Here is a 19,657-nt window from a genome sequence, read left to right on the forward strand (position 1 = left end):
CAAGGTGCTAGTTTTGGCAAGTGCCTAAATCAACCTATAATATGGAATTCTAACAAGGCCCTAGTTTTGATCAACTATCCAAATCAACCTCTAACATGGATTTCTACGAACGCCCTAGTTTTGGTCAAGTGTCCAAGTCAACCTCTAAGATGGATTTCTAACAAGGCCCTAGTTTTGGCCAAGTGTACAAATCTACCTCTAACATGGATTTCTTGTAAGACCCTAGTTTTGACCAAGTGTCCAAATCTCCCTCTAACATGGATTTCTAAGAAGGCCCTAGCTTTGGCCAAGGGACTAAATCAACCTCTAACATGGAATTCTAACAAGGCCCTAGTTTTGGCCAAGTGTCCAAATCAACCTCTAACATGGATATCTAACAAGGCGTTAGTTTTGGCTAATTGTCCTAATTATATCTTTAGCTATATTTGTATATATATATATATATATATATATATATATATATATATATATATATATATATATATATATAAACTAAGCCAATTGTCCTGATTGTACCTTTAGCTATATCTGTATCTATATATAAACTAGGACAATTGGTCCTAGTTTTGGCCAATTGTCCTAATTGTATCTTTAGTCATATCTATATCTATATATATATATAAATGTAGATATATATATTTATCTACACACACACACACACACACACACACACACACACACACACATGTATATTTATCTACATTATCATATATAAATGTAGATATATATATTTATCTGCATACAATATATATAAACGTGTGTGTGTATGTATATATATATGTACACAAACATGCATACATACATATATACATATGCACATACATACATACGCACATACATACATACACACACACACACGCACACACACACATATATATATATAACTAAAATATTATATATCTATATGTGCATATATATGTCTGTGTATGTGTTATATATATATATATCAATATGTGTGTGTGTGTGTGTGCGGTCTCTCTCCCATAGTGTGTGTGTGTGTAATAAAAGAGGACCCTCGCACTACCTTTCTGCCACCCACAAGGGGGGCAGATTGGCTAGTGCGAGGGCCCTTATAAAGGCCATGATCCACCCGAGTTCAAGTCCCACCGTTGGTCATATATGCCCTCGTGTTGCATTCTACCGACGTTAATACCTCTCTCTCTCTCTCTCTCTCTCGTGGTCTCTCTCTAGTATGTGTGTGTGTGCGGTCTCTCTTTCTCTCTAGACCACACACACACACACACACATATATATATCAATGTGTGTGTGTGTGTGTGTGTGTATCTGCCTTTTTCATCCATGTTTCTTCACGCAATACTTTAAGTTTACTTCCCTTGTTAGGTCCTCATTTCTTCGATACGATCCTCTTAGTGGTTTATATAGGTGCGATTACTATGTTACTTTCATTTTTAATGATGATGCCAAATACCAAAATAGTGAAAATGCATATACATACATACATACACACACACACACACATATATATATTGATATAAACATATACATATATATATAAACACATACACACATATATATGTGCACATATATATCTACACACGCACACACACACACACGCACACAGAGGAGGATAGTGGTAAAAAAGAAGGAAGGAAATGCTATGGCTTCAGCAAACAGTGAATATGCACAATCTAACTTATTGAGCAACATCAATGCCACACGGTGCTTAACAGTGGAATGAATTGAGATGGCAAGGAGGCTAGAAGGGCCAGCCCTTTATTGCACATTGTGATGACTTCTGCTCCTCTTTTCCTGGTGATGGCCATATGCTACAATGTCGTTCGAGCTGCTTGTAGGGTTATGCATTTATATTCCTCAATGAAATGCTGCATATAATAGGCTTTGGGGTTTCTTAATGGTTCATTGCATGATAGAGGAGTAAATCTAGGGTATTAACTAAGTGTAGATCAACTTGACTACGTCATTACACACAAGAGTGACCTTGATAAATGGCGGCCCGCTTCTTGTACTCGCCCATTTCTATTTGTATACGTGGCATGCAACCCATGCCTTTTTCTTCTCATTCTTTTCAACCGATGTAGAGTAGCAAATGTCCAATTTGTCCAAGTCCTACCAACAAACATTTGGCCAAGTGTCCAAATCTACATAAAATAGGAATTACGTAATGACCATCACATGTGACCTAACCCTTTTAATGCTAACCCCAATTAGGGACTTGACTAATACTCAAGTCAAGTCACTAGATTTGACGAACCATTCAATATAGATTTAGACAATTGTCCAAATCTAACTACAATTCATAGCTCACTCCTATTGGGAACTTCTGTAATGCTCCTCTCTCTCACTAGCCCTCACCCCCCTATTGGAGACTTGCCTAGGGCTAAACCTTATTGGGGATTTGTTTAATGCTGATATCACTAGGTTTGGCCAACCATTCAATGTAGATTTGGAAAATTTTCAAAATCTAATTGCAATTCATAGCTTGCTGTTATTGAGAACTTCCAAAATTCTCCTCTCACTAGACCTCACCCTTATTAGAGACTTGACTAGGCTAACCCTTATTGGGAATTTATCTAATGCTCCTCTTGCTAGATTTAGCCAACCATTCATTGACATAGATTTGGGCAATTGTCCAAATATATATACAATTCATAGCTCACTCCCATTGGGGATTCACCTTATGCTTCTCTCACTAGATTTGGCTAACCATTCAATATAGATTTTGACAATTGTCCAAATCAATATATAATTCATAGCTCACTCCTACTGAGGATTTTTCCTTATTCTCCTCTCACTAGATTTGACTAACCATTCAATATAGATTTGGAAAATTGTCCAAATTCAAAGCTGACTCATATTAGAACTTGCTTCACAAGATTTGGCCAACCATTCAATATAGATTTTCTCATCCCCATTGGGGACTTGTCTGATCCACATCTCACTAGATTCGACCAACTATTTAGCATAGATTCTAAATTTATAGCTCACTCCTATTGGGGACTTCCATAATTCTCTTCTCACTAGACCTTACCCCTAATTCTAACCCTTATTGGAGACTTAACTAATGCTCATCTCACTAGATTTCGCCAACCATTCAATAAAGATTTGGATAATTCTAACTACAATTCATAGCTCACTCCTTCTTCTAGGGACTCACCTAGATGTTCCTCTCACTAGATTTGATCAATTGTTCAATATAGAATTATCCAAATCTATATACAATTCATAGCTGACTCCTATTAGGGACTTGCCTAATGCTCTTCTCACTAGATTTGACCAACTATTGAATAAAAATTTGGACAATTGTCTAAATCTATCTAAAGTTCGTATCTCACTATTGGTGGGAACTTATGTAATGTTCCTCTAACTAGACCTCACCCCCTTTAGAGAATTTCCTAATGCTAATCCTAACCATGAACATGCCTAATGCTCCTCTCACTATATTTGACCAACCCCTCAATGTGGATTTGGACAATTTTCCAAATATATATATAGTTCATAGCTTGCTCTTATTAGGTACTTGCCTAGTGATTTTCTCAATAGATTTGGCCAACCATTAAATGTGGATTTGGACAATTGTCCAAATCTACCTACAATCCATACCTGACCCCTTTGGGGACTTGCCTAATGCTTCTATCATTACATTTGGCCAACCATTTGGCATAGATTTGGACAATCCTAGTCTATCTACAATTCATAGCTCACTCCTATTGGGTACTTGCTTAATGCTCCTCTCACTAGACCTCACGTCCCTATTGGGAGCTTGCCTACTAACCTTTCTTGGGGATTTGCCTAATGCTTCTCTCACTAGACCTCACGTCCCTATTGGGAGCTTGCCTACTAACCTTTCTTGGGGATTTGCCTAATGCTTCTCTCACTATTTTAAACTCATAGCTCACCCTAGACCACATGCATCATGCGTAGATCTAATGCCTTTTTATGAGGTCACTCACAAACCTTTGGAGACAGTCTCTTGCATTAGCTGCTTCACCTGCAACACAGGTTCTTGGGGGCTCATTTTTACCTTCGCGGTTTTCTTCTTTTTGTCCTTCCTTTTCTTTACTATCATTGGAGTGTCCTATGAGGTGTCGCTTGAATCATTCTCCTCAGTTGTGACACTTTTTGGCTTCCTCTTTTGTCTTCTTTATTGGCTTCTTTTTTATGCTATTTTGGCCAGCTCGACCAGTTCCTCGAACTCCTCTTTAGTTTTCGCCTACTTTGTGCTGGCTGTTGCTACATAGATGTCCGGTTTAAGCCCTTGGACAAACCGATCTACAACTATTTGCATTGAGGGTCGGGTTTGTTTCGCCACTCTCTACCTCAAGCTCAGTAGTTTTGTTGCATAGACCTCTACATCCATGTCTTCTTGTCGAAGTTCTCTTATTTAATCACAAAGTTGAGTTGCAAATTTTATCTTGTGAAATCTCCCCAGAAAAGTAGTCATGACCTCTTCATAAGTCTGGAAATGATTGTCTTAGTATCTTGACACCAATTTTGTGGCTCTGTCTTTGAAGGTGTTCATGAAAGCATCTTTGCGGATTTCACTCAGTTCTGGCTTTTCCACATCCTGAGGTCTAGTCACTTTCTAGTATTGCTCAAACCTCCTTACATGCAGATCTGCATCTTCCTCTTTCTCTCCTGAAAACATCGGGAATTTTTTGGTTAATGATGCCATGGCTCCCTTTAACCCTTTCTGGGGGTTTTGTTGTTGTGGTTGTTCTTCCTGGTTTTGTTGCTCCACCCTTCTTGGGTTTCCTGGACCTTCTTGGTTTTGTTGCTCCACCCTTATTGGGCTTCCTGGACTTGGCCTGTGCACAGCTTCTAGCTCTTGGTACTCCTTTTCTTGGTCCAAATTGTGCTTGAAATTTGATGCTCCCTCTTGCTTGTGTGGGGTTGTAGAAGTTTTCGCACTATCTTCCTGGTGGTTAGAATGGTGCGAGACACTCCCAGCTCTGCGAGATTCTTAGAGGGTTTCTTGGAAGGCATTACTTCTCTCCATCCTCACGTTCACAATCATGCAGAAGGCATGCTTGACTCCATTTTTGCTGGTTGGGGTTGTGTGGTGGAAGGTTCTTTGCACACTGACTTGTTTCAGGGATCTGATTCTAGCAAGATCAGCTTGAGCAAAACCAGAACTTTTTCTTTTAGAGTTTCCTTTGCCTGAAGGTGCAGAATGCCACTCAATTAGATACTTTTTTGCTCTGCCGCAACTTCCAAAAAAGGAGAGACTTTCGGCTTAGTTGCGGTAGAGGTTTCCCTTAGCAAGAAGTTTTCTAGTGGAGTTGTAGTAGAGTTTTCCCCCAGTAGAAAGTTTCCAGTAGAGTTACAGTAGAGCTGTCCCCAACGGGATCGCTAGGTGTTTCTCGTCTCGCTGATTTCCCTCTCGCGGACAGAATGGCAAGACATTGGGCTGAAGTAACAGACTAGTTAGGCAATGCCGTGGGAGGCGTATAGCCACCCGCTAGAGCTTTTGGATTCGAACACCAACTCTAGAGTGGGCATGGGGACACTCAGAACACCGCTTTGCTTTAGAACTTCACACACTCTCACTCCGCTCTACGTAACTCTCTCACTCTCTTTCAGATGCATAACATGTTTATTAAAACAGAGACACAACACTCTTATTCAACACATTGTAGAGAGTAACACATAGACATAATAAATGGCAATATTGCTCTTTGTTTATTGTATTACTTCCAGAATCATTACAGGATCACTATAGAGCAACTGCTCGACACAAAGGCTACTACTTCCTAAGGACTATAACCATGTTAGGCTTCACATTATTGGCTGTCAACTACTAGCTGTGAGCTAATTGCAGCATGCAACCCTCTACAACCTTCAAACTCGTGCATCCCTTGTAACCTTGCAGTAGTGACCAGCCATCTTTTTTAAGCTTAGTCTTCTTGATCTTGGCAATGGGCTACTCTGGTGTGGTTACAGCCTACCACCTTCACACATGCTAAATTACTAATCTAATACCACTTTAAGATTACTATCCTAATTAAAAGAGTTCAGCTTTCAAGGTTCCAATAATCATGTTTATAAGATTTCAACCAAATTAGAGATTAATCCACAAATTTGATTGCTTTTAAAGTGATTAGATGGAGCTAGCTCTAGTCCTTGGATTGGGAATGAGTGGTGGAGTCTTGATTTGCTGATTGACAAAACTAACACTCTCTTCTTCTTAATCCTCTCATAGTTTTTAAAGTGATTAAATGGACCTAGCTGAGTGGTGGAGGCTTGATTTGTTGATTGACAAAACTGACACTCTCTTCTTCTTAATCCTCTCATAGTTTTTACATAGTCTTGTGTTAATGATGCTTTTAATGCACAAGGTCTGAGGTCATTTTATAGAAGATGAGAGAGGGAGTCAAAATTTAGTAAGTGGGTGAGGTATGGAGGATTGCAGAGAAAAGAAGGTGATGGGAGAAAAGTTTCCATAAATTTTCCTATTATAAATAAATTTAATTATTTTTCTCTCCCATAACTAGCCTTTAGGGTTACCACCATTTTTATTTCCCTACTACACAAAATACTTGTGGGAACCTTGGCTAGCTCATCTCTTTGAGAAAAGTCCCGAGTTTAATTTCCACTCTCCAAAATTTTGATTTCCTCCTTTTTTTCCTTTTTTCTTTATTAGGCATTAAAAATTAACCTTAATTGCTTGTTTTAATTTATTACTCAACCCATATAAGTCGAACTCAATTCCATTCCCATTTTGGTCCTATATTTCCCGAGTGGGATGTAACAAGTAGACAAATGACCCCCTTTTGGTATAAATCCCTAACTTTTGCAAAATTGCTCAAAACTGCTATTCATTTTAGGTCCCCGGTCAAAACTGCTATTCATTTTAGGTTCCCGTCAAACTATGTATTAAGCCCAATTGGAGTCGAAATTAAAATCTAAACATATATATGAGTTCCTCTCACTTAAAATATCATTTTTTCCTTTATTTTTTTCAAAAATTTTAACTTTGTCTCTCACTATATTCTCTCTCTAGAATATTTATATTGTAAATTTTGGTATTCTAATTTTTTTTTGAATAGGGATAGCGATCTTAGACCCATCGAATCGTATGACCCATTGCTTCCTCAACTTTGGGGACCGCATCTTGTCCTGTGGATACAAAAGTACATAGAGTATCACAGGATCTTACACCCATCTAATCGTATGACCCATCACTTCCTTAACTTTGGGAACCACATCTTGTTGTTAGACCCCATGGATACAAAAGCACACAGAGTATCATAAGATCTTGGGCATACCGCCTCCTTTGGTAGACCTTTTAGCTACGCATGGGCCCATCATCTATAATGCCATGGAAAGGTGGCCCTCTTTTGGGCATACCACCTCCTTTGGTAGACCTTTTAGCTATACATGGGCTCATCGTCTATAATGCCATGGAAAGGTGGCCCTTTTTTGGAGGCCTTACTTGTTTCCCACATGGCAAATGCTCTAGGACAATTAATTAGCTAATGGCATCCCCAATCTTGACCCTTTATATCCATGACTTCATTGTCCCACCCCCACCACTTGTTGGAGCCAATCACACCTACATATCCTTCTTTACACTACCACCCTCTAAACCCATCTCACATTACACACATGTACTACACATAGGTACACTTTCATCACGACTTGAGATCCTTCCATTTCAAGAGAGGTAGAGAGAAAGACCATGTTGATTATAGGGTTTATAAGCCTATGAAAAAGAAATGGAGGTGGGAATTATTCAAATGTCCAAATATACATAAAAAGACCATGTGTGTTATGCTAATTAATTATGTGCTATACTAATTAATTTGAAAGCAAAAGAAAAACAAGAATAATCCTAATTATGTGTTATCCTTTTAACACTAATAAGACCCTAATTTACATGCACCTTTTACCAAAGTAAGAGGAGAGAGAGAGAGAGAGAGAGAGAGAGAGAGAGAGAGAGAGAGAGAGAGAGAGAGAGAGAGCCTCATACGGAGGGAGAAATCTTGAGAGCTTTTGTTTTCACCCTAATATACTAATGATTTTTTAGTAGAGAGGTCTGCGATCTGAGGCCCTCCATCAGCCAACTGGCTCTTCGAATGTTGTGGCAATATTTTTAGCTTTCTTGTGCTGATCTACTTTCGAAATGTTGTGGTGATATTTTTGTTGCAAGTGCTTGTTAGAGTGGCGATCTCATTTCTTTCTTTCGATCGTCTTGTATTGATCAGTAAGCTGGTTGCCCCTCTTGCTTCTTGTTTCTCTGCCTCCCCCCCCTTCTCTCTCTCTCTCTCTCTCTCTCCCCCACACACACACACACACACAAACACACATTAGCCCCCATGTTTGATATTTTGGAGAGTGGTATACCATCTATTGGGGGCTGATGCTTCTCTCATGTTTCATGTTTCATGCTTGTGGTACTCCATGATGAGATTTCCATGGAGAGTTTTGTATCACTTTAGTGAGATAGTTTTGATTTGCTTTATTTTATTTTTTCTTCCATGATAAGATATACCATGGACATTTTTGTATCACTTTGGTCTCATAGGCCCATTGGGTCTAATTTCTCTCTCTCTCTCTCTCTCTCTCTCTCTCTCTCTCTCTCTCTCCCCTATCCCCTATAAGATTGATGTACAAAGCACATAGCATTAAAGGACATGGACAAATAGGCCCATTAGGTCTAATTTCTCTCTCTCTCTCTCTCTCTCTCTCTCTCTCTCTCTCTCTCTCTCTCTCTCTCTCAGAATGCTTGTGGGATGTACAAAGCACATAGCATTAAAGGACATGGACAAATAGGCGCATTAGGTCTAATTTCTCTCTCTCTCTCTCTCTCTCTCTCTCTCTCTCTCTCTCTCTCTCTCTCTCTCTCAGAATGCTTGTGGGATGTACAAAGCACATAGCATTAAAGGACATGGACAAATAGGTGGGTGCGCTTATTGCATCCTCAAGGCTTTTGGTAGCATATTAAAGAAGGATATCAAGTAAGAAATGAGAATAAAGTGACATAGAGAATACATTCTTGCAAGTTGTTTGTTTTTTCAGTAAATATGGCCACAAAATTGCACAATGCATTGAGTTACATACAAATTGCGTCCCTTTTTGTATAGAATTGGGATTTATTTGAATGATCTCATTGCAAATTTTTTAAATTTAGATAATTTTATCAACTAGATTTAAAGAAAAGAACGAGCATTAATATTACATTTCTTCTCTAGTGTCAACCCCAATACTTGAGGATAGAGGGCACTTATATATCAACAAGATCCTAACCCCAATATTTGAGAACAGAGAGCACTTACACAAGCAAGATCCTAACCGTAGAGAGACACAAATTTATAAATAAATGAGTAAGGAATGCAGCATGCACTATCTCGTTCAATGGTTGGCACTGACGCCCACGCTCTGCTCTAGTAGAAACACTCTCTTGTAGAACCGGCTTATCCGAGTGTATGTAAAATCCCTCTAGAGAAGAATAGGGATATGTGAATGCACTTGTGGTGGGTAAACCTTGAATCTAAGGTTTAGGATTCATCTCATCCATTCGGAAGGGCCACTTGCGTTGGGAACACCATCAACCAACATCATTGAGTAGTGAGCTGAAGCTAGTGACCATCAAGTTATCAACCAATAACATGGAGCAATGAGCACAAGCTAGTACAATATCAGTATGCACTTTGCTCAAATATACAAGAAGAGGAAAGCAACCAAGTTCACCAACTGCTTTTTGAGAGAGAGAGAGAGAGAGGGGGGGGGAGAGAAAGAAGGACGGTCGTGGGCCAAGAGCTGAACGTTTTTTCCTAGTTTTAAAATATAATAATAATAATAAATAATAGTGTCTTGAGCTTGTATGCGTTCAACAAAAAGGGCGTGGGCTGTTGACACGTACGCCACCGGGAATGCGTACATGGGCCCACTCGCATAGCAATATGGATGCGCGTTCCCGAGCGCGTGAACAGCCCCCATCGGGGTTTACCGGCGATCCCCAGCTACCAACTCTCCACCGGGCAGTATGGAAGCAACCAAGGGTCGCTGTCAGCTGATTGCTTCCCGCCTCCACATTTCGCGGCGCTCGGACAAGAGACAATTCTAGTGGACCCCAGGCGGGACCGGCGGTCGTAGGTCATCATCCCGGATTCCGGTTTCTCAACACTTTTCATGCATCATATATACAGAGACACGTAAGTAGCGTACAGCTAGTCCTCGCCATAGCCAAAAAGAAAAAAGTTCTGCCAGAATTCCCGTAAGAAACCCTCCCTCGGCCCCCCTCTTCCGTAGTGGAGAGCTTTCACCCTCTCTTGCCTTTGTTTTGATTGTCGAGATACCCTTTTGTCTTGACTGATCTGCAGATTTCCCAAACCCTAATTTCCGGTCAAGTCAGTGGAAGGCGACCTCCATCTGTCCAGCTTCCAGCACCTCAAGGTAAGTCATTATAGCAACCATCCATAGCTCTGTTTGTTGATGCCTTTTATTTTGGATTGTGGATTGAAGGTTTTTCAAGGAAGACAATGGGTTCACATGAGCATAGTGTTAGCAAGACAGAGGCTGACTGATGCCTATTAAATCTGTCTACGATCAGAGTTAAAGCCATCAATGGTGCCTTGTCCAGGCTCAAGTCTTAATCTGATTGTTAGATAGGTTCCCAACCTACAAAGCACCTCTTTCTGAAGCACCTGGAACTGATGAGAATCTTCCTTTGCACACCCACTTGCTAAGAACTCTATTGAGTCCTTTTGAACTGTTGATAAAGACTGCCAACATCAATGGTTCCATTGAAAACATCTCTAAGTTACTAGGAGTCAGGACTGGGTCTGATTTCAGTGTTAATGGATCACGAGAAAGCACCTTTGGGGTGTAGACAGAACTCCACGTAACCCTCTTGTCCACTAAAGTGGAGTTCCATTGGTCCACTCTTCCTCTTGTTCACTAAAGTGGAGTTCCACTGATGATCTCCACCAATCTGGTGCGCATGGAGTTCCACCAATCCGGAAAACCTTGGTGGCTACAGTCAGGAAAGATCACCTACAAATGACAACCTGTCTCCATTCATGGTGTTTCCCTATGGGCCAGGGAGTCCTCTTGAAGGGGTGAAGACCAAAGGAAGCCGAAAGAAAACAGCCCAAATGCAAAAAATCTACTGTGATGAAGTGGAGTGGCTGCCATGGAGTCCTCTTGAAGGGGTGAAGACCAAAGGAAACCGAAAGAAAACAGCCCAAATGCAAAAAATTTACTGTGATGAAGCGTTGAAATTGGGGGAGTGAGGTGGGGGTCTGACGAGCAAGGCAGGGAAAAAGGTGGGCTCATGGTAGGGAAAAGGAAGGCGACACAGAGGCAGGAGAAGGTAGAGAGGGAGGGTTGTAGGAGGGACTCCAAGGAGGAGGTGTGACGAAATGGAGGCAAGAGTGCACAGGACCAAGGGGAGCAGGGCAACAGGGGCACATTAGGAAGGAAGGCTGAAGGCGGGGGTGCTTTGGAAGAATGGTGGGCAGGAGGCGGAAGGAAATACCAGGGGGCAGCATGTGGGAGGGAGAGGGCGAAGGCGGGCAGAAGAGAGAAGAAGAGGGAGGTGGGGCCAGTGCAAAGGAGGACAAGGGGAGAGGCGGCGTAGATTCGCGAACTGGGGGGTTGAGGTCTGGGGGGGGGTGTGCTCCAGCTCCTAGCTTTTGCTTAGGATAACTTCGATCAGAGAATTATCAAGGAGTAATTAGTTGTTAAATGGGATGGTCAATGTTTGTGTAGAGTTTAGATGGAGATATAATAGATTGCCTAAACTCACTTATAACCGAGCTGCCCATACTTAAATTAAGTGTGGATGCTACCCAAACTCACTTATAGCTTGTCCAGCCTTACTTTAATGAAGTTTGGATGTGCAAAAAAGAAAAGTGAGCAATAACTCTAATAGGTAAAAACAAAGAGTTTAGAGTCACACTTGCCACCTGTCTAGAATCCACAAGCAAGGTCAGAATACATATTCACGCATGTTCACAGGATGGGGTCCCCTGCGCGTAAATTACACACAGTGATCTTGAGGCAGTAAAACAGTTCGTGCGAAAACAGTTCCAGGCATGTAGGTATGCCATGCAATGCACAAAATGTATTGGACAATCTCCCTTCATTACTAGCTTGTAGCTAGCAATCATTCCAGACGTAGACATTATGTCCCGAGGTCTACCAAAATACTGTACTCTGAGTCAGAGCATGGAACAAAGTCCCCAGCCTACCAGATCCAGCCTACTAGCCCTTGGTGTAGACACAAGTCCCCTACCATGAGGTGCCAGTCCACATAACCCCTGCCATGGCTTTCATTTCTACACTATGGAGCCCGTCCATAGGTCGTGGAAGCATAGAGAATGCCCAAATAGTGACAATTGAAGTCTTTGGGCCGATGGGGTTCCACTAGTCCACTCCCCTCTTGTCCACTAAAGTGGAGTTCCACTGGTCCACTCTTCCTCTTGTTCACTTAAGTGGAGTTCCACTGATGATCTCCACCAATCTGGTGCGCATGGAGTTCCACCAATCCGGGAAACCTTGGTGGCTACAGTGAGGAAGAAGCACCTACAAATGATAACCTGTCTCCATTCATGGTGTTTCCCTATGGGCCAATGCTTGCATAGAAACCCTTTCTATGAGGGGGTAGCTTTCCTTGAAATGGGTAGATTTTCTTGGAGAGAGAGAGAGAGAGAGAGAGAGAGAGAGAGAGAGAGTCTGACGATTTGTTGAAATTGTAGCCAATTGTATGCGGTTCAAACCAAAGGCATTTGGAGAGACAGACATCACCATTGCATTCCAGGCAGTCAAGGTTCCTGCCAACCAACAGGCTTGAAGATAAAAGCCTCAAGCCAGCTGAACAGAGTATACAACAATCTCTACTATGGAGGTACTTTCTATGTTCCTCTTTCTTGAAATGGTTTGTCGCATCAAACAACTGATGTTTGTGCAATCTAACCGATGCATATGTTTTTTCTTCTGCAGAAACAATTAAGAAGTAGAGACCAAGTGGCAGAGGAAGAACTTGCCAAAACGAGGGATGAATTAAAAATCATGATGAATGCTAATGACCAGGCTCAGCAGGAACTGGTCTATATGAAGAGGCTCGTAGATGAGTTGACTTTCAAGCTCAAAGAGGCAATAGAGATCTCTATGAAAGACAGGCTAAGAGCAAACAAGATGGAGAACGCAAGCTTCACAGCTGCAGAAGACTGGCAAGTTGAGCTGGAAGCCATGGAAAAACAGTATCAGGCTGAGATATGCGATGTAAGAAAAGCTTATGAAGATTTGAAACTTGAATTTGTAGCAGCCACCAATGCAAAAGATGAGGCTGTGAGACTAGCTAGAGAGGCAATGTTGGCAGCCGAAGTTGCAGCCAAGCGAGCAGAGTCTCTATCTGTTGAGCTCAAAAAAGCCAAGGCATCGATTGCAGAATCAAGTCAAGAAACGAGAAAGTTTGACCAAGTCCTAGATGAGCTTACAAAACAGAAGGCAGATCTCACAGAAGCTTATGCAGCTTGTCATACAGCTGCTCAGGCAGGAGCTGCAATGGTAGCTGAGAAGGAAGCAGAGTTGAAGAAACAGATGGCGGCTTCCTTTCAAGCCAAGCATCAAGCAGAGCTGCTTAGATGGGAGCTATTTGAAGCTAGGCAGAAAGAGTTGAAGCTATGTGAGATGGATAATGAGCTTGAGGTTCTTAGAGAGCAACTTGCAGTTGCTAAGGAAGTGGAGTGTCAGCAGGCACAGGTGGTCATTGATACAAACGCTAAGCTACAGAAAGCCAACTCTGAAATCCATCAGGCGAAAGTAGCAGAATCAGAAGCAGCTGCTTTGCTAACCTTGGTGCAGGTTGAGGTTGAGGAAACTCGACAAAAGTGGAGGATGGCGTGTGCAGAAGTTGGCACTCTGACTGCAAACCTTCATTCTATGACAAGTGAGCTCGAAAGCGTGCAAGCGCAGCTGTGGAAGTTGCAAGAGCGGGAGTCGTGTGCATGGGCTGAAGCTGCAGCTTCAGAAACCAAGCTTGTGGAGGCCACAGAGTATCTAGCAAGCGCCCTTTTAAGAGAACAAAATAAGGATGAGACTGTGAATAGCCTAACAAGCTTGCTGGATGAGGTAAAGAGAGAGGCCCAAATATTGAGGCAACAGATCTATGAAGCCATTTTTGAAGCACACTTTGCAGCTCAGAAAGAGAGTGTGAAAACTGAAGCAGCAGCAAAAGAGGAGGTTTTGTCACTACAGAAATCACTGGAAGTTGTGCAGAGTATTGCTGGGGAAGCACGGTTTGACCTTCAAGTAGCTATAGGCGAGCTTCACTTGGCAAGAGAACTAGCTGCAGTTGGCCCATCAGTGCACAACAATGTAGCCATCAAATGTGCTTCAGCAGGATTGGGAGTAGAGAATGGGCACAATCAACAAGCCATGAAAGCTTCTGTAGAGAGAACGGAAGAAGAGAAAAAATCACTAGAAGACCAAGTCAATATCTTAAGAGAAGCCTTGGTAGCCTCTCAAGCAGTTGCTCTAGAGATTGCCTCAGATCTTGAAGTAACAAAAGATGAACTTAAAGTGGCTAGAGAAGAGGCTGAGGTTTCGAAGGCAGTAGCACTTGAAGCAGTAAACGAGGCAAATCGTGTTAAGCAAGAAGAAGAACTAGCACAGAAGGGTCTTTCTGCAGCTAGAGAAGAGGTCCTGGCTGTAAGGGAACAAGTAAGGCATGCAAGAGAAGAAGCTTTAGCAGCAGCTGCTAAACTAGAGCAGCTTCAAAGAGAACTAAGCAAACCATCAGAGAATGCACTAGATGCAAAAAGGGAAACACGAGATAGAAGTCGGGAGTTTTCGGACCCATGGGAGATGGTTGAGTCTGGCTCTGAAGTCGTTACAATCAGACAAGAGGAGTATGATGCATTGAGACTCAAGGTACAAGAAGCAAAGCAGTTTAAGGCTTCAACTGAGATGGAATTCGAGTCTCTTAGATGCCTAAATGAGAGGTTATCCACTCAACTTGATGCAGCCAATATGGAGATCAAGGCTCTAAGGATGTCCGAACAGAACACATGGCAGCAATACGATAAAGCCCAACAAGAGAATTTGATACTGGAAGCTGAAGTGCAGAGACTTACTAGCAAGGGGGAACAACTCTTGAAAGCTTGGGAAATAGGGCATGAAGCATTCAGCTCAAATGCAAATGCACTTCATAGTCCGCTGCTTTCAGTGGAGAGAAAGCTCCAGCACGAGTCTCTGCAGCACTCGATATACAGGGACTTGTCTTTGTCTCAAAAGGACGAGGAGGAGGAGGAAAGCACAGAATTCTCACCGCTGTCCACCAAGAAGAAGAAAAAGGCCATATTCCTCAGGATTGGCTCTTACCTGACAAAGAGGATGAATCAATAGAGTGTGAAACAGGCACATTTGTATGATTATGTATTACAGTATATGATGCCTAAAGTTGTTGCTATGTTAACATGTGTATCAATGAGACAAGGTGCCTGTATACTGTCTCCTCCACTTGCTTGCAAGCCTTGGCAGCATTGTGCTACCAAAAGCAAGTGTGCAACTCATTCACTTTAACAAATCATACATGATCAATGGATTGTTTCTTTGATGAAAGCTTCGGAGCCCATGGCCCTTTTGAGCTCACAAGTAGATGATGAGAGAATAAACCATGATGCGATACATCCATCCATGAATGCAGCCCATTGAAGCTTACATCTTTCTGCTATCAGATCAAATGGTACAGTGACATTATGTTTTTATGCCATCCATGCCCTAGGCTAGAAATAATCTGTGTGTGCTGAGTCTACATCAAGTTTTGAAATAGGAACGTAAACCGTACACGTCTGTCAATGTACAAAGACAATTATCTGCAGATAAAACATGATTGCCACCTGCCAAGCAGCTAATCCCCAAGTAACGAGTAAAAATTCAGGACATCCATTTAATCCCATGTATATTATATGTGCGCACTAGGTCCTCAATAAATCGATAACAAATATATACTTGAAATTTCAAGAAAAACCTTAGGATGCAAAGACTTGTAAGCTTGCTCTCATTTGAAGGCATCACCTGCCTGGTCATTTTTGAGTACCTACGACAATTGAACTATTGTATTTGAATTCTCAATTATCATTTTTATGGGCCTATTTCTTTCTATTTTTTTTAAAGGTAATGTCTATTCATGGATAGTTAATAATGTCCCTCTAATTCCCTGCTTTATGCTCTTTATCATCCCCCATAAGAGGCTTCTTTTGAGGAGAGAGAGTGAAGGAATAAAATTATATTAATGAATATGGGACCCTTGTGACATATGAAGCATGTGTTTATCATGCACACTGGTATGAAGACATGTAAAAAAAATGATTAATTACTTTATAAGGCATGCTAAACATCATCAACTGAAGGATCAATGAAAAACATGCAGATCAAAATAAGGGGTTTTGTTTTCATGCGGAGTTACAAAAATATACATAGATAAGGGTTTTTTAAATTCAAGAAGTGAAAACTTTGATACATGGATAGATCATATTAAAATTTAAAGAAGGGGTGTGTCTAGATTATAAAAATCCATAGATAGGGCTATTTAATTTACCTTGAATGAACATGCTCCTTGGGGTTTTTATATAGTGACTACCCTCTGGAATGAGCACAATAGATCACATGGCCCTTCATGCACATCTGTAGAAGTTGGCTATTTATGGGTCCTTGAGAACTTAAGCCTCATTGCATCGAGGAAAAGTATGGATTTGTAATGAAAGAAATGTATATTTGTATAGATAATGACAAAATATGATTAATTTCCAAGGTTCATTGTCACTCTAATAATCAAGCATTCACTCTAAATTTTGAAGGTGTTCTTGTATGTGTGCCATGTAGACACACATGTTTCATGTCTTGGCCAAAGGCCTTCCACACATGGTGAAGCTGTGCAAAGGGCCATAGGGTGCTCAGGGAGGGACTCAAAAAGGGTATTTTGGTCCATTTCTCGCCTTCATCTTCTAAGGTTAGACAAGAGGGAAAATGTGGGACATGACAACGATTGCTTGAGAAGGGCTCTTCTAACATGTTTCTCTTCATGGAAATCCTATGAATGGTTAGAGGTTGTGTTTTGGAGTTGGAAGAATGGATGGATTTACTAATGAAGGTGGTAATACACACGGTCCATCTATTGTCCTAGAAAATGACAAGGATGACTACTTAACTCATTATGTGGGGGATTATCATTTTGTGGATGTAGGTGCATTCATAAACCACACTTTTGATGATTTCAAGTATGAGGGGCTACCCAATGCTTTTGATGTTCTATCATATTGGTATGTGTAATTCTCTTCTTAAAGGTTTACTTTCAAATATGGTTGTGAGTTGCATTGAAATTTTTGTTAAAAAGTATAGTATATTACCATGCTATGTAGAGATGATGGCTACCTATATGGAAAGTAATGGTTGGTTTGACTCACCATTAAGATAGAGGAGGTGGTCAAGGAGTTTCGTAATCAATGATGCTACACATGAGGAATGCCTACATGTTTGCCTTGTGTGTTTTAGTATGCATCCGGTTTTTTTCCTTGTTATATTTGGAACATGACTTAGTGACTATTATGATTTTCACACCGAGACATAGATAGCACCATGTCAAATTTTGATTTTGTTATATGTGGAGTAGGCTATTGTAACACTTATTTTTTGGTTAATGGGATCCATCCGCTAAGATCTATTATTACTTTGTTAATCATGGACTTTTTACTCTTTTTTCTTTTTTGGTTGTACTTTGAACATAGTGGAAATGGAGGTCATCCATCACCATACTAAAAGCTTGATGGGAGAATACTTCTTCATTCACGTCCATATGGAAGTTTCAAGAACAAAAGTTGGAAAAACTATTTTGATTACACCAAGCTTTAACAATACCTTTATTAACATCACTAAGCTCTAATGTACTATGATTAACTTTTACAATATACCTTTTGTCGAGCATGTGTATAATACCTTGTTTTTAAACTAAAATATTAAACAATATATCTGTTTTAATGTCTATAAAATTTGATATGTTTTGTATGGTTGTGGTTTAGAAGTGGAGACATGATTGAATTTGTTTGAAGTTGTGGATGAGTGTCAAAAACTGAAATGATACAAAATAAAGAGTTAGTTTGACCTTGAATAATCAGACCATGGCCTATGCAAAAGCATAAAACAAAAAGTACTTCTTCCAACATAAAGATATAGTGATGAGCTACCTTTGAGCTGCCAAAAGACACACACAATGCTCTTATTGGTTACCTCAAAGAACATCCTACATGGAAGTGATTGGATAGCAAGTTGTTGGTGGAATCTTGATGTTGAGGGAGTGGAGAAATTTAAAGTCGATTAGCACTTGTGAGGAGATCTCACAACCATCAAGTGCATTTTTTGTTGGAAAAGCATTTGCTCCACCCTCGGGTTGTTACTATATGGATGCCATTGTGCTCTATTTTATAAGGCCCCCCTATATGAGAAGTAGCCATTGTGGTGAGCACCTAGGCACCCAATAGTTCCTTAGTTTAGACACTAGATGGTGGCCAAAAATGGCCAGATAGTTAGGAGACGGCTTATGTAGACTTGGCATTCTACCAAGTAGGATGCATGCTTGTTCGGGCTATGTGTAGACTTGGCACTCTACCAAATAGGATGTATGTTTGTGTGGGCTAATGTGACCACATTAGTGAGTGCTATGGACAACAAAACGAGAGGGCACATTATTTTTGGTTTGCAGGGGCTTGTTTGAGCGTCAAGACAGTCTTAGTCTAATATAGTCCTATTCGGATGATATGTTTGGCTGGTCATTTTGGACCATTGTGGGTTGGCCAACATGGCCAACCTATGTCCATATTGAACCTAGGTACTATATATAGACTAGAATGGTTGGCCTTTGTTCATCATCAAGTTCATTGTGTTCAAGTGATCTTGTAAGTAAGACATCCTCTGTCCATAGTATTTCTAGATCGCCATTAAAGCTCCTTACTCAAAGCACATGGGTGTGTGTAAAACCATCAGAGCTTCGGCCTTGTAAGCAATAATATTATTTACTCTCCACTTCTTTTTGCAATTCAATGCCTTGTCATGTGCAGGTATCAAAGCTTAGGCTCTAGGCAAAGCTTGTTTTGGCACGTTGCTATTTGAAGGTATTAGAGCTAGGCTCTAGGCAAAGCTTATTTGGGAGTTTGTGTTAGTATACACTCAATGCCCGCCTCTCAGCATGTATCTCACTTTGATGTGTAATGCACATTTGTTAGGTCCCCATTATGAGGAGTAGCCATGGTGTATATGTCTTTAGTGGTGGGAACCTCGGCTTAGACGCCGATGGGGTCATTATTGTGACCATTGATGATGGTTAGGAGATGGTGAGGGGTACGAGCCTTAGTTGGGGTCCGGGGGGCATCGCCCTGGGCTGGGGGGTCCCAGGGGGGCTAGCAGCCCCCCTGGCGGTTCGAGGGGATGGGAACCCCTGAGGCGATGGTATGAGGAATATTCCCTCGGATACTGGGTCCATCATTAGTGGGTGGTGGGCCGCGTTCTTTTACGTTGACAGTGACTGTGTCTATGCAGTGTAACCGCCCTCGTTGTATACGCGTCTACCACACCGGCTACAGTACTATATATGGACATGGTTGCCATGAGCTAAGGCATCCAATGCTTGTGAGTATCCACCCCCTTCTACACCTCGTACATACTCCATCCAGAGTCG

The 19,657-nt window shown here is 41.2% G+C and overlaps 1 protein-coding gene across 3 annotated transcripts; it reads left to right on the forward strand.

The window, feature by feature from the left end:
• Window positions 1-10,129: 10,129 nt before the first annotated feature.
• LOC147616460 (uncharacterized) lies at window positions 10,130-15,549 on the forward strand. 3 transcript variants are annotated; one of them, XM_086777532.1, is made up of 3 exons: window positions 10,130-10,377; window positions 12,684-12,832; window positions 12,928-15,549. In XM_086777532.1, the coding sequence occupies exons 2-3, from the start codon at window positions 12,827-12,829 to the stop codon at window positions 15,331-15,333; spliced, it is 2,412 nt and encodes an 803-aa protein (XP_086633658.1). In that variant the 5' UTR covers window positions 10,130-10,377; window positions 12,684-12,826; the 3' UTR covers window positions 15,334-15,549. The 3 variants fall into 3 exon arrangements, with proteins under 3 accessions (XP_086633658.1, XP_086633659.1, XP_086633660.1); XM_086777533.1 differs by having other exon boundaries at window positions 12,710-12,832; XM_086777534.1 differs by having other exon boundaries at window positions 12,746-12,832.
• Window positions 15,550-19,657: the final 4,108 nt, after the last annotated feature.

This window comes from Cibotium barometz, chromosome 38 (assembly GCF_041138505.1).
Source record: "Cibotium barometz isolate CiBa-2024 chromosome 38, ASM4113850v1, whole genome shotgun sequence".
NCBI lineage: Eukaryota > Viridiplantae > Streptophyta > Polypodiopsida > Cyatheales > Cibotiaceae > Cibotium > Cibotium barometz.